The 14,229-nt window shown below is 42.4% G+C and overlaps 2 protein-coding genes across 2 annotated transcripts in view; both read right to left on the reverse strand.

Moving 5' to 3' along the window:
* Nucleotides 1-14,229, reverse strand: part of LOC310984633 (NACHT, LRR and PYD domains-containing protein 12-like) — a 197,994-nt gene that overhangs the window by 73,022 nt on the left and 110,743 nt on the right. The window contains 10 exon segments of the mRNA XM_083969891.1: nucleotides 657-830; nucleotides 1,101-1,277; nucleotides 1,455-1,631; nucleotides 2,050-2,223; nucleotides 2,899-3,072; nucleotides 4,525-4,698; nucleotides 5,366-5,539; nucleotides 6,266-7,814; nucleotides 7,974-8,228; nucleotides 9,268-9,460. Coding sequence (XP_083826017.1) covers nucleotides 657-830; nucleotides 1,101-1,277; nucleotides 1,455-1,631; nucleotides 2,050-2,223; nucleotides 2,899-3,072; nucleotides 4,525-4,698; nucleotides 5,366-5,539; nucleotides 6,266-7,814; nucleotides 7,974-8,228; nucleotides 9,268-9,460 — 3,221 coding nt within the window.
* Nucleotides 10,040-14,229, reverse strand: part of LOC310990616 (uncharacterized protein) — a gene marked incomplete at both ends in the record, with an annotated part of 86,194 nt that continues 82,004 nt past the window's right edge. Inside the window, one exon of the mRNA XM_083978075.1 lies at nucleotides 10,040-10,130. Within this exon, the coding sequence (XP_083834201.1) occupies nucleotides 10,040-10,130 (91 nt within the window). The remainder of the gene's footprint in view (nucleotides 10,131-14,229) is intronic.

The raw sequence follows: 14,229 nt of genomic DNA on the forward strand, positions 1-14,229 counted from the left end.
AAACAAAGAACACATTCACAAACCAAAACAGCACAGCCTATCAAACACTTTTATACATGCTCTTTTATGAAAGGCAGAAACTGATCCCAGATAAAGAAGTACAACACTTTACAGTTATGCAATTTAACAATCAATAACTCAAGCATTCTCTGTCATCAACTTAACCCAACTTAACCCACTCTCTATATAGAGGGTATGTGTTTACGTCACGTTGCCCTCGGCAACGCCCCTTTCGTTCGGACTGAGTGGCAAAACAAACCTCCCTCAACGTGCTGGCGGATAGCGGTGGACTCATAAACTGGATAAAATATGTTATATCAAAACAAATTGATGTCAAAATGAATCGACAGCCAACTCCCCAAAACCGTCTGCTCCACGGACACTGACAATCCTGTAACACACAGTGTGACCTGTCTCTGAAAACAACATGCACCAACAAATAAAGGTAATTAACCTACTCTTATAACTGTAGGTATTATGTCAATGGGTGAATTTGCCAAAATGTTGAACTATCCCTTTAAAAGTCTCAAAAGGTTATTATTACTGTATTATAATATGTCTGTCCATTTGTCTAAATGTCGTGATGTGGATGATGAGGGACACTTTTACTTCATGATTGATTAATCTGGAGGGAAACAGCTACAGATTTAACTGACCTCAGAGTCTCCAGTCTACAGTCTGGACTCTTCTGGAGATCAATCAGATCCTTCAGGTCTGAATCCTGCAGGTTGTTAAAGCCCAGGTCCAGGTGTCTCAGGTGGGAGGGGTTGGACTTCAGAGCTGAGCCCAGAGAAGAACAGCTGATCTCTGACAAACTGCAGCTCCTCAATCTGAATAAAGAATAAAATAATAATAACATTGATAGACCTCTTCATGTCAAAACATAGTCATATTGTCTATATATGAACAAAATGAAGACTGTCTCAACACCGACCAGTCTAACATCTGTTTATGAAAGTGGCCCCTAAAGGTTTATGTGAGGTGAAAAAACTTTATTGATGAGGACAAAGTCAATGATTCAGGTTCTGGGTGAACATCAATCAGGTTTAGTTGTGGTTCAAATATCTAAGATCTACAACAGTAACAGTCAGTGAACTGACCTCAGAGTCTCCAGTCTACAGTCTGGACTCTCCAGAAAACCACTCAGATCCTTCACTCCTGAATCCTGCAGGTTCTTGTTGTAGCTCAGGTCAAGTTCTCGCAAGTGGGAGGGGCTTGAGTTCAGAGCTGAGCCCAGAGAAGAACAGCTGGTCTCGGACAACCTGCAGCCCTTCAATCTGAATAAAGAATAAAATAAGAACAACATGTATATACCTCTTCATGTCAAAACTGGCTTCAAACCACCTTCATTCTTTACATCAAAGTCAATGATTCAAGTTCTGAGTAAAGATCAATCAGGTTCAGTTGTGGATCAAAGATCTCAGATCTACAACAGTAACAGTCAGTGAACTGACCTCAGAGTCTCCAGTCTACAGTCTGGACTCTCCAGAAAACCACTCAGATCCTTCACTCCTGAATCCCGCAGGTTCCTGTTGGAGCTCAGATCCAGGTGTCTCAGGTGGGAGGGGTTGGACTTCAGAGCTGAGACCAGAGAAGAACAGCTGATCTCTGACAAACTGCAGCTCCTCAATCTGAATAAAGATCAAAGGAAAACATTGATACAAATCTTGATATCAAAACTGATTGATCACTGCTGCTGACCTCAGGACAGTTTGTCAATATAGAATCAATATCTGATCAGACATGTTGGACTAAACACTGACTCCAACACTTTTATTCAGGACTGAACTGGATCAAAGTTTAAAGGTCCAGTCCTGATCCAGGACTAGGGTCTTTCTTGGTCCTGGTATCAGGAAACTAAAACTACACACATTCAAGTGAACACAAACCTGTTGACAAACCCCACCCACCCACATCTGATGTGATGGCCTAAAACCACCTTTATTCATGACATCAAAGTTAATGACTCAAATTCTGAGTGAAGCCCAATCAGGTTCAGTTGTGGATCAAAGATCTAAGATCTACAACAGTAACAGTCAGTGAACTGACCTCAGAGTCTCCAGTCTACAGTCTGGACTCTCCAGAAAACCACTCAGATCCTTCTCTCCTGAATCCTTCAGGTTGTTGGAGCTCAGGTCCAGGTGTCTCAGGTGGGAGGGGTTGGACTTCAGAGCTGAGACCAGAGAAGAACAGCTGATCTCTGACAAACTGCAGCTCATCAATCTGAATAAAGAGTAAAAGCAGTGAGTTGAGGACAAGGTTCCTTGTTGACAGCATTCAGTGTCTCATAATCTGTTCAGAGCTGAATAAGTTTCAAAAAGAAAAAGTTTAGAGATTGAAGGTCAGCTGAAACAACAGGAAGCAAGTTAAACAGTCACACAACCACCTCAGAGCAGACTAGTGAGACTTGTTGCGTACGAACTGATGAAGCCCCTTGGATAAGAGGCGAAACGTCTTCCCAGACAAATACAAGTCCAGTTGCCTACAATTCAATTTGCCCAGAAAAAGGCCTTTAATGGTTACAGCTGCATCACATTACAAAACCCTTATGACTGCCAGCCTGTTTATGGTACTGCTCCTAGTGGGAATCGCGGGCTCAGAGTGTTATGGCTGCAGCAGAGTGTGTTTCTCCTCTATGCTCTTCACCTGGCTACCCCAATCCCCCCTTCACATACTAAACATACATGCATACATGTATGCATACACATAATCAGCATAAAGGCTCGCTATATACAGTATTTTCTTGCTTAAGCTTGCTTCAGGATAAAATTTCTATATTTAAAAAAAAATTGTTTTGAAGATTGCTCTGTGTAAATTTTCTTTGTTTCATGGACGGGGAAGGAAAATGGCATGACTTCATCACATTCATCTCAGCACAGAAACAAAACAGAGTCTGACCTCAGAGTATCCAGTCTGCTGCCTGGACTCTCCAGAAAACCACTCAGATCCTTCAATCCTGAATCCTGCAGGTTGTTGTTGCTCAGGTCCAGTTCTCTCAGGTGGGAGGGGTTGGACTTCAGAGCTGAGACCAGAGAAGAACAGCTGATCTCTGACAATCTGCAATCGTCCAATCTGAATAAAGAATAAAAGATGTCAATCAAGTCACTGATAATCAATCAGTGAATAGTGTCTAAATGAGCAGAGGGACTTTGTCCTTTTATTACTGTATTATTAGTGTTTAACCATTAACCTCTACTGCTGAAGGCATTCAGCCTTTATCAAATCTTTGTAACTTATTATTCTGACTTGTTCCACCGTTTTTTGCTGTCAAACTACTACTTCAGACATTGTGCAATTTCAACAATTCATATATCAAAAGGTGCAGCTTTTTATGGACAATATTGTTATTATTAGTGTGGATCAGTGGCGTAAGTATCGACGGTGCAACTGGTGCAGCTGCACCGGGGCCCAGACGCCGTCAGGGGCCCATGAAGGAAGAGAGAGAGAGAAAAAAAACAGCTGTCCAGAATTGCCACAGGCCCCAGTTTTGCGAATGGAATAGCTCGGGGCGGGCCGGTAACGCTGAGCGGCTAGTATGGGAGGAGGAAATGATAATTTGTCCAATCACCTTGATACCTGTCAGTCATGATGAGTCGCAGTTTGAGCCCAGGTCAGGGCAGGCTGTTAGATAAGTGTTGATATGGAGCCGCTGTCCGTGGTGCTTAAACACTGGTTTGCAGGGTGAGAGAACTGAAACCTCGTCAGTACCAAGTCGATCCTGACACGTAAAAAATACGTTGGTACCTGCATTTTTTCTCGGCGGACCGTGTCGATCGCTGTCGGGACTGACACGCAAAGAATACGCACGTGAGTCTGACCAGCGCGTGGTCTCCGTGCAGCTGCAGTCGAGCTCGCGGCCAGACCTCGAGTCTCCAATTGCTCAGTGTGCGCCCCAAGTTTGAGCTCATGTAAACATGGCAACGGCCATGGTGTCTTTCTCCCCTCGGTTGTCATGATGGAAACATGACGCTCTGAGAGTGGTGCAGCGTGTGGACCATAATAAATCCATGGTATGGACCAGAGAAAATACAAACGTATGTAAACGTAGGCTAATACTATGAGCTGAAAAATTAAACAATGTGTCATTTTTGCACCAGTTTGTGTGAAAACAGCCAGAATGTGAATGAATGAGAACAACAGTTCTCTTGTTGTACTACTTGAGGGATAAAAGTAATGATTCCATGACTTTCTGTGCTTCTGTTTAGGGTGGCAGGTAGGGGCACAAAAAAAATATTTGCACCGGGGCCTCTCACCATGATGTTACGCCAATGGTGTGGATGCTGAAAGTATTTACTGCCCAGAAGAAGTTTTTGGAAATATCAATTTTTAAGGACCAAAAAAACCATTTAGGTGTGGATGGCCCAAACACATGACAAAGACACATCCAGTTTTGTTGGTTTGCATGTGGACAAGGTCTCAGACACAATCATAGTCAATGCAATTCACTTCCAGGCTTAGTAAGTTACAGTCAACACAACTTTCACATCACATTCATCTCAGCACAGAAACAAAACAGGGTCTGACCTCAGAGTCTCCAGTCTACAGTCTGGACTCTCCAGAAAACCACCCAGATCCTTCACTCCTGAATCCTGCAAGTCGTTGGAGCCCAGGTCCAGGTGTCTCAGGTGGGAGGGGTTGGACTTCAGAGCTGAGCCCAGAGAAGAACAGCTGATCTCTGACAAACTGCAGTCGTCTAAACTGAATAAAGAATAAAACATATAGATAAAATCATTGATAATCACTGAGATGAGTTATGGTCAATGGTCAGTGTTGAAATGAGTAGAGGGACTTTGTCCTTTTGTTATTGACTTCCTCTGTTATTGGGCCTCAAAGAGCCCTGAGCTCTATCAGAGCGTTTCAGACACATGTCAGATCTACAGTGAAAGGAAAATCACCTCTTGAACTGGAACCATTTGATTTTTCCAGAAATCTCAAGTCTCCTGCCATTCATCATCACTGATGTGACTTCAGCTTGGTGAAATATTTGTAGGATACATATGAAGCTTCTGTCATGTTCAAATCAGCAGCAGAATATCTGTGAGTTTGATCCTCATCAAGTTTATGATTTGAAGATAAAATCTAGATTTTATCATCAACCAAATCATCCAAATCATCAGCCAATGAACAAGTGAAAATAAAAACATTTGAGCTGAATACAGAAAAACCCTGTGGGTGTGAGTAAACTGTGAGTTTGATCCTCATGTTTCTTAAGAAGATGAAAATATAGATCTAGTTAGAACTTCTGTCTATTACAAATTCTATGACTGGTCTCACCTTCCTCTTGTAGTAAAAGCACTGACTCCTTTCTCTTCTCCAGTTCTTTGTTTAAATCCTCAACCAATAAACAAGTGAAACTACAACTGACCTCAGAGTCTCCAGTCTACAGTTTGGACTCTCCAGTCCAGCACACAGAACCTTCACTCCTGAATCCTGCAGGTCGTTGTCACTCAGGTCCAGTTCTGTCAGGTGGGATGGGTTGGACTTCAGAGCTGAGGCCACAACTTCACAGTGATTCTCTGAGAGTTCACAGTCACGCAATCTGTGATAAGAGGAAAAATAAAACCTGATTTAAATGGTGGTGAAAATACAGTTGGAGCACATGATGGTGCTACATGGTGATGTGATGGTTCAACTTCTTTCACTGGGATGATCCTCATGACTCGGTCTGGAGACCTGATTTGTTTTGCCCTTTTTAAAATAGAGTTTATTTCCTCATGAAAGAGCTCTGAGGCTTCCTCTTCTTCAATTATATTCAACAACAATATCCAATGATGTTTCACCAAGGAATTGTGAAGCAGTGTGTAAGAAAGAACATCAGCATTTGTTTTACCTTCGGAAACTGTCCCGTTTTAATATTGGCAAAACTATGCTGATCCTATCGTGCTTTTACATGTATTGAGCCTGTTTTATCTTTTGCTCTGGTGTCCTGGTTTGGAAATCTGTCACTACAGGACACAAATTCGCTGAACCAAATCATTAAATGGGCTGGTGGGCTAATTAAGGACCCTCAACTCTCTATGACAGCCCTCTAAAACACACAGATGCAGCGTAAAACCAGCTCTGTTCTTAATGACTGCTCACATCCCTTGCATGGTAAGTTCCAGCTCCTTCGTTCTGGCCGTAAACAAATTTACCGTCTGGTAGCAATAAAGAAACCTTGACCTGGACCAATGATATCGCTAATGAAAAACTGTTTATCTGAACTTGATTAAACTACTGATCTGATCCACTGATCAATAACTATAAAGATCATGTTTGGACTCACCCAGCCTTCTTGCAGTTCCTCACAGCTGGGATCAGTCTCAGACGTCCCTCCTCTGATGTGTTGTACTTCTCCAGGTCCAACTCGTCCAGAACCTGCTCTGACATCTGCAGCGTGTAGGCCAGAGCTGAACACTGGATCTCAGAGAGTTTCTCCTCTGATCTGTTCTCTGACTTCAGGAACTGTTGGATCTCCTGATGAACTGACTGGTCCTTCATCTCCGTCAGACAGTGGAAGATGTTGATGCTTCTGTCTGAACAGATTTCATCATTGCTCATCTCCTTCAGGTTGTTGATGATTCTCTGGATGGTTTCTGGACTGTTGTCTGTCTGACCCAGCAGACCTCCTAACAGCCTCTGGTTGGACTCCAGAGAGAGGCCATGAAGGAAGCGAACAAACAGGTCCAGGTGACCATTTCTACTTCTGAGGGATTTCTTCATGGCTCTCTGCAGGAAGTCATCCAGGGTTAAATCAACATGTTGTTGACCAAGGAAGTTCTCTAGGACCTGTGTGTTCCTGTTGGTGAAACAGTGGAACATGTAGACTGCAGCCAGAAACTCCTGAACACTCAGATGAACAAAGCTGTAGACTGTTTTCTGGGAGATCACACTCTCTCTTTTGAAGATCTCAGTACAGAGTCCTGAGTTCACCAAGGCCTCTGTGACATCCAGACCACACTGCTCCAGGTCTTCTTGGTAGAACATGATGTTTCCTTCCTCCAGCTGTTCAAACGCCAGCCTCCCCAGCTTCAGAAGAACTTCCCTGTTGGCCTCCGTCAGCTCCTGTGGACTCGTTTCTTGTCCTTCACCGTACTTGTTGTTCTTCCTCTTTGTCTGGACCAGCAGGAAGTGTGAGAACAGGTCAGTCGTGGTCTTGGGCAGCTCTCCTCTCTGGTCTGTGGTCAACATGTGCTCCAGAACTGTAGCACTGATCCAGCAGAAGACTGGGACTTGACACATGATGTGGAGGGTCCTGGACGTCTTGATGTGTGAGATGATTCTTCTGGACAGATCTTCATCACTGGACCTCCTCCTGAAGTACTCCTCCATCTGGGCGTCAGTGAAGCCTCGGACCTCTGTTACCCTGTCAACACATGTAGGAGGGATCTGATTGGCTGCTGCAGGTCTGGAGGTGATCCAGACCAGAGCCGAGGGAAGCAGATTCCCCTGGATGAGGTTTGTCAGCAGCACGTTGACTGATGACGTCTGTGTGACATCAGACACAACCTCCCTGTTGTTGAAGTCCAGTGACAGTCGGCTTTCATCCAGGCCGTCAAAGATGAAGACAAGTTTACAGACAGCCAGCTGCTCTGCTGTGACCTTCTGTAATGTTGGATGGAAAACATGGAGCAGCCTGAGAAGACTCAACCGCTGATCTCTGATCAGGTTCAGCTCCCTGAATGAAAGCAGAACCAGCAGACTGACATCTTGGTTCTCCAAGCCCTCGGCCCAGTCCAGAGTGAACTTCTGCACCGAGAAGGTTTTTCCAACGCCAGCGACGCCGTTGGTCAGAACCACTCTGATGGGTCTCTGTTGGACAGGTGAGACCTCGTCTCTCCATTGGACAGATAAATATTTAGATAACGTGTATCTCCGTTTGACAAAGAAGTAGTAAAAGATGTTGTGTCCCTGTTGGATAGGTATATATTTATATAACGTGTATCTCGGTTTGACAAAGAAGTAGTAAAAGATGTTGTCTCTCTGTTGGACACGCAAGTCCTTAAAGATGTCGTTGCATTTGATTGGAGTGTCATGGAGGGTCTTCTTCTTGGACGTTGTCTCCAGCTGTCTCACCTCATGTTGGGTATTAACCTCTTCACTCTGTCCCTCTGTGATGTAAAACTCAATGTAGATCCTGTTGAGGAGGGTTCCACTGCCTGTTCCCTCAGTTCCTTCAGTCACTCGTTCACATCTGCTCCTCAGACTGATCCTATGTTGATCTAAAACCTCCTGCAGACCACGATCTGCTGAGAGAGAAGAGACACAGTCAGACTGAAGACAGAGAGTCTGACAATCTGATCAGATTATTTTCATCAGCTACAGAAAAACTACAGACAACAAAGAGAAGGTTTCAATCATCATCTTAAAGTGATAGTTCAACATTTTGACAAATTGGCCCATTGCCATAATCCCTATAGTCATAGCAGTAGGTTTGTTACCTTTAATTGTCGGTGCAAGCTATTTTTAGAACGGCGGAGCAGAGTCGCGAGCTGTTCAGAGCAATGCTACTCAGGCTAATGGGATTTCTTGGTTTCCCTCATCAAACTCATCAAATACACAATCCAACAACTCCAAAACGCCCTTGTGGACATTCACCACACTATGAGATAATTACGGAACGTTATGAGACAGAGTTGTTTTCTAGGTAAATTCAGAGACTGCTTGCTGAAAAAATGTCCCTGAAGGTAAGGCAAGGCAATTTCATTTGTATAGCCCGTTTTTACAAACAGTTTGTCTCAAAGGGCTTTACATGGCATCGTAACAACATCCTCTGTCCTTAGACCCTCACATCGACTGAGGAAAAACTCCATGGAAAACCCTTTTAACAGGGAAAAATTGGAGAAACCTCAGGGTGAGCAACAGAGGAGGGATCCCTCACCCAGGACGGACAGACGTGCAATAGATGTTGTTACAGACAAGACAGTTTACAGTTTATGTCACAGAATGTGCTAAATATGGAAATATGGAAATGAGTTTGATGAGGGAAACCAAGAAATCCCATGAGCCTCCATAGCGTAGCTCTGAGCAGCTCGCGGCTCTGCTCCGCCGTTCTAAAAATAGCTTGCACCGACAATTAAAGGTAACGAACCTACTGCTATGACTATAGGGATTATGGCAATGGGCCAATTTGCCAAAATGTTGAACCATCCCTTTAAATGTCAGTGCTGTGTGAACAATGACTCTGCAGAAAACAACAGGTCCTGGTTTCACAAATGACCACATCAGCAGACAGATGTTCAGTCTCACTTTGTACACAGCTGCTCTGATTGGCTGTCTGCAGCTCACCTCTGGTTCTGGGTCTTTGTCCACACTGGGGACAGGAGGGGGGTCCTGAAGAACCAGACTGGTCCCAGTCTGAGGTGAAGCACTGTCTGCAGAACCAGTGTCCACAGCTGGTGGAGACTGGATCCTTCAGGACGTCCTGACAGAGACCACAGCAGGACAGCTGCTGGTCCACAGAGACACCACTCCTCTTCTCTCTGTGAAGACATTTCTAGATCAACAACATGTCACAGCCACAGCTCCACATCTGTGCACTGATTGGTTCTCCACCTCAAGAGGGCGGGGCTTCAGTAACAAGAGGAGCAGAGAGAAAGAAAGTAGAGGAAGACAAGCGTAGAAAGACGAGCTGAATGAAAACCTGGTCATGAACTGGTCTGGTTTCTAATTAAATTTTGACTGAAGCAGATGAGGCTGAGCTTAAAGCCACTGAGGGGATGCGATAGGGGCTAACAGCTGACTGTCGTGTGTAGTGAAGTCTAACTTCTGTTTGTCCTTTTACTGGAATATTTCGATGCTCACAGTTAAAACTCTCCATCAGCTGATTGGAGCTGTGTCTGAATCCATCTATGGAAACTGTGGAGGTGGAGATCAGGCTGGTGATGATGCACCAACTTACAAAACAGTAACATGAGGACGCTCTGCTTCATCAGTCTGATGGACAAAGTGTGTGTTCATGTTTCTGTCTCTGAGGTTTGTAGTGAACCTGCACAGAGTTTGATGGATCTGGTTCCTGGTTTCTCTCTGTTGTTTTTATTCATATCACATCAATCACTGATCAATTCTCTGATGACAGAGGCATTGTGGGATCACTAGACAGGATGAAGGAGCATCCAGTGGAGGTTGGTTTCAGGGGCTGCTGGCTGTGGCTGAAGTAAAAGGACACAGTCAAGGCGGTAACTGACCATTTGGCTGGTCATTTGGTGGTGGTGAACCAGCTTCAGCTGATGGTGCCGTCTCTGTTGTGGAGCATGCGATAAAGACGTATGCTGAAGAAAATCAGTTTCCAATTGCATTATGTGGGTGTCTCAATCAGAATTGGAGAACTCGGATATTAGTCAGACTAACATGTTTACATGCACTTCAGTTGTCCTGTTATAGTCGGATTGAGGCAATAATTTGTTTTCAAGTCTCATGTTAACGTACTGACAGTTAGATCCCAGCTCATCAACTCTGTTAATATGTAACCACCATCAGATACAGGAATAATACGACCTTTGATCACATCATATCATAAGTCAGTATCAATCAAGTAATAAGACAGAAGAACCAGGGAGAGAACTAGCTGCAGCACTAGCTGCTACAATCCGTCACATTTACATGTTTTTATATGTCCATTAATGTGCATTGTCCCACCCAAATAAACCAATAAATTAAAAAAGTTACTTCCTGTTCCAGAGATGTCGACTGCAGCAGCTCAACACACTAAATTAAGCTCTGTTATAGTTTGGAGGTTCACAGGTTTGTAGCAGGTCTCTTACTGTGACTCTGAGGGTCCAGGTTCAGGACTGAAGTTTAGAGGTTGTTCTCTGGACCCGTCACTCTTTATGGACGGACAGATGGATCCTGGAGACTCTGCTCCAGCCTCGTCTTTGTCCACACAAACACTCATCTTCAGGACTTCAGTCAGTCTGAGAGGGAAACCAGAAACACTGACTGTCAGATAACACACACTCACACTAACAGAGTATAGTATACAGTTTTATGTTTATTATTCAGCTCATCAGCTCTTGTTGTTGACTTTTCACACAGGGACAAACTGACTCACACACTCTCACACTTAAATAATAACTATATTAATAATAAATTATAATAATGTTGTGTTAACTCACCTGCCTCAGACTTCAGTTTCCCTCCTTCTGCTCCGTTCATCTTTAAAATGGTGTCTGAACCGAGGCGTAGCTACCTGGCTGCAGCCTGAAGAACGGGGGAAAGTTCAAGGAAGGACATTAAACTCCACCTACATCTGATTCCAGTTGTTTAATTGGAGGATTTGAACAGTCAGCCTTTACAATCACAACCTTTATACTATTTTACAATATTTTGGAAACATAGATATGACAGGAACTGTTCCTTTGTTAGCACGTTGTATCATGTTTAATATTCTGTCATGATTGTTGTGAGACAACATGAATCATCTGCAAACTATGTGTAATATTGTATGTTAATATTTTAGATACTTTTTTAACGTATCTGATAGTTGAAGTTACATTTAAATTCTCAGATTACTTTTTGAACTTCCTATTCAATGACAATCAGTTTATCATTTGCTTTTTAATCTTTGTGATGAACTGAAGGAACAAGTGTTTCTTTATGGGTTGAAAAAAATCTTCCTCACCATTAAATAAGCTACTTGGATCAGCTGGAAAATGCATTGTAATAGAGCTGCAAAAGAACTGAGCTCATGAGAAGTTGACATTTTAGATGGACCTAACACAACAGGAAACCTTGTTGTTTAAAGTTGTTTAAACTAGTTGTTTTTCATTCGAGATTTAAAATTAGAAATAACGTGCTATCGATGAAACAGACTTAACTTTTTCTCCAGCTTCATAATGTTGATGATCGTTGTGACAGAGAGAAGGGAAGTGATTTGATACAGGTAAAAAGGTTTTACCCCTGTATTGATATTCAGTGTGACTCCATGAATAAAAAGTGAGCTATAGGATACAGCCGTGGTAGAAGAGCTGCTGAGATATTTTAAATGAACAGAGGCATTAAAAGTAAAATGAACTGAGATTATCGTTGCGTCCCATGTTCATCCTCTCTCTCTTTAACAAAGAAAAGCCAACAGGTGAACATAAACAGATGACCCCGCCAACATGTGATGATCCGCTATTCCCTACTAATTACAACCGATATCCTCGTTAACATAAAACATCAAAACAATAATCTTTAACCTTACCCTTAGAAAATGCATAATTCATTCATGGCTCCTACACTTTTTCTTCTACAAATCAATATTCATGTCATCATGTCACTCAGGTGTGTTCAGGTGAACTACGAAGAATAAGGGACTCTTCTTCCCTCCACAGTCCACAGGGACAAACTCACTCACACACTCTCACACTTCAATGATAACTAGCAGCATAATAATAATGGTGTTGTGTTAACACTCACCTGTCTCAGACTTCAGTTTCCCTCCTTCTGCTCCTTCCACTTTAAAATTGCGTCTGAACCGAGGCGTAGCTACCTGGCTGCAGCCTGAAGGACGGGGCAAAGTTCAAGGATCAACATTTAAACTCCACCTACATCTGATTTCAGTGGTTTAATTGGAGGATTTGAGCAGTCAGCCTTTACAATCACAGCAACGCCAACCTGCCAGAGAAGAAGTCTCTTTTCTTTTTGTGATAACCAGATTTGTTACTTGATAAACATAAAGACTAATGCTATATTGGTGTGAACAGTGCTGTACGTAATGAAAGATGAATTGGTGTTGTGGTGGAAAGTGGTCTGTGCATAGTGAGTATGTGTGGGTCTGTGAGCATCTATGTGTTGGAAATAGTGGGGATGAGCTGGAATGGACAATTGACCATTGATCTACTGGTAATGTTTATTATCAACTATCATTACAATCATTATTTTATTTTATTTTTTTAAATGTAAAGTGTCTTTGAGCTTCTGGAAAAGCGCTTAAAATGTATTATTATTATTATTATTATTAATGGAGCTGCTGGGAACTTTCACAAGAGGACTATAATACATGATTGTTTACTTGCACCTTGCCATAATTTATTGTAGCTTAATTGTCTTGTAATGTGATGTTGTGAAGCACATTGATCTGTATTGTGCATGAAATGTAGCTACTTTATGAATAAAATCAAATTGAATTTAATATAAAGTATTTACATCAATGCATATGAATACATTTTAGATTTGTACAACATGTGTTTTTCTTTGTTGGTGTTTTTTTTCCCTCTCCCTCTCTCCTTCAGTTCAAAGTTTTCCCAGTGTAACTTTACCTTCTCTACGTCTGTGACGCATGGGACATGACGCTGGCTGTGATTGGCTGTTTCTTACTGCAACGTCAAGTGGGAATGTAGTTTTCCCCACTCAACCGACGAAACGTAGCTCTATCCCCTTCGGATGCTGTTATTTTCCATTGATTGTGATATTAGTATCGATCTTTTCTGCAAATATTGTTTACAGTATTTTTTTTTTTTTTTTACCTGGGCTTCCTCTTGGTCAGAGAGTGACCCTGCACAGCTCCACTCTGGACCCGTCTTCTCCTCCTGGCTGCTTTGTCTCAACAACGTAGCCTAAATAAAACCCACGGAACAGTCCGTAAGTACTTGAACCTGCTTTCTTCTGTGTCATATAATATTCGTTGTCTGAAATATTGCTCCGTTTGTTGTTTAGGGGGGAAAAAATCGCTACGAAGTGATGTAGGCTAAATATTCACTCATCTGCCCACAGTTAGCTAGCTAAACGGCTCGCTAGCTAGCACAGCTAACAGTGACAACATTCATATAGCTAACGTTAGCGCGTTTCATACCAAGGGCAACTCCTGTGCTTTGCATAAAAATAAAACATGTAACAGTAAGAATTGGAAACGAAAAAAACATTAAAACATAAACATAAAAATATAGTAAAATTTGGAAACATGACACATACAATTAAATGCAAGGAAAAAAGAATAAAAGAAAGCACAGAACAAAGAGAGAGAAAAATATACAATAACATAAAAAATAGACTTAAACAGAGCATTAAATATGAGTTTGCAGCATGAAATATTGATTTGTATTAGGCTACAACAATTAACATGACTTACAGTGCAAATCCAAGATCAAAATGTAAAGTTCTTTAAAAGAGCTCAGCCATAATACACATGAAAAGATAAATGTTTTTAACTTGGATTTAAAAGTGCTCACAGTTGTGGCTGATCTCAGTTCTGCTGGTAGTTTGTTCCAGTTGTGTGCAGCATAACAGCTAAATGCTGCTTCACCATGTCTGGTCTGAACTCTGAGCTCC

This window comes from Trachurus trachurus (genome assembly GCF_905171665.1).
Source record: "Trachurus trachurus genome assembly, chromosome: 1".
NCBI lineage: Eukaryota > Metazoa > Chordata > Actinopteri > Carangiformes > Carangidae > Trachurus > Trachurus trachurus.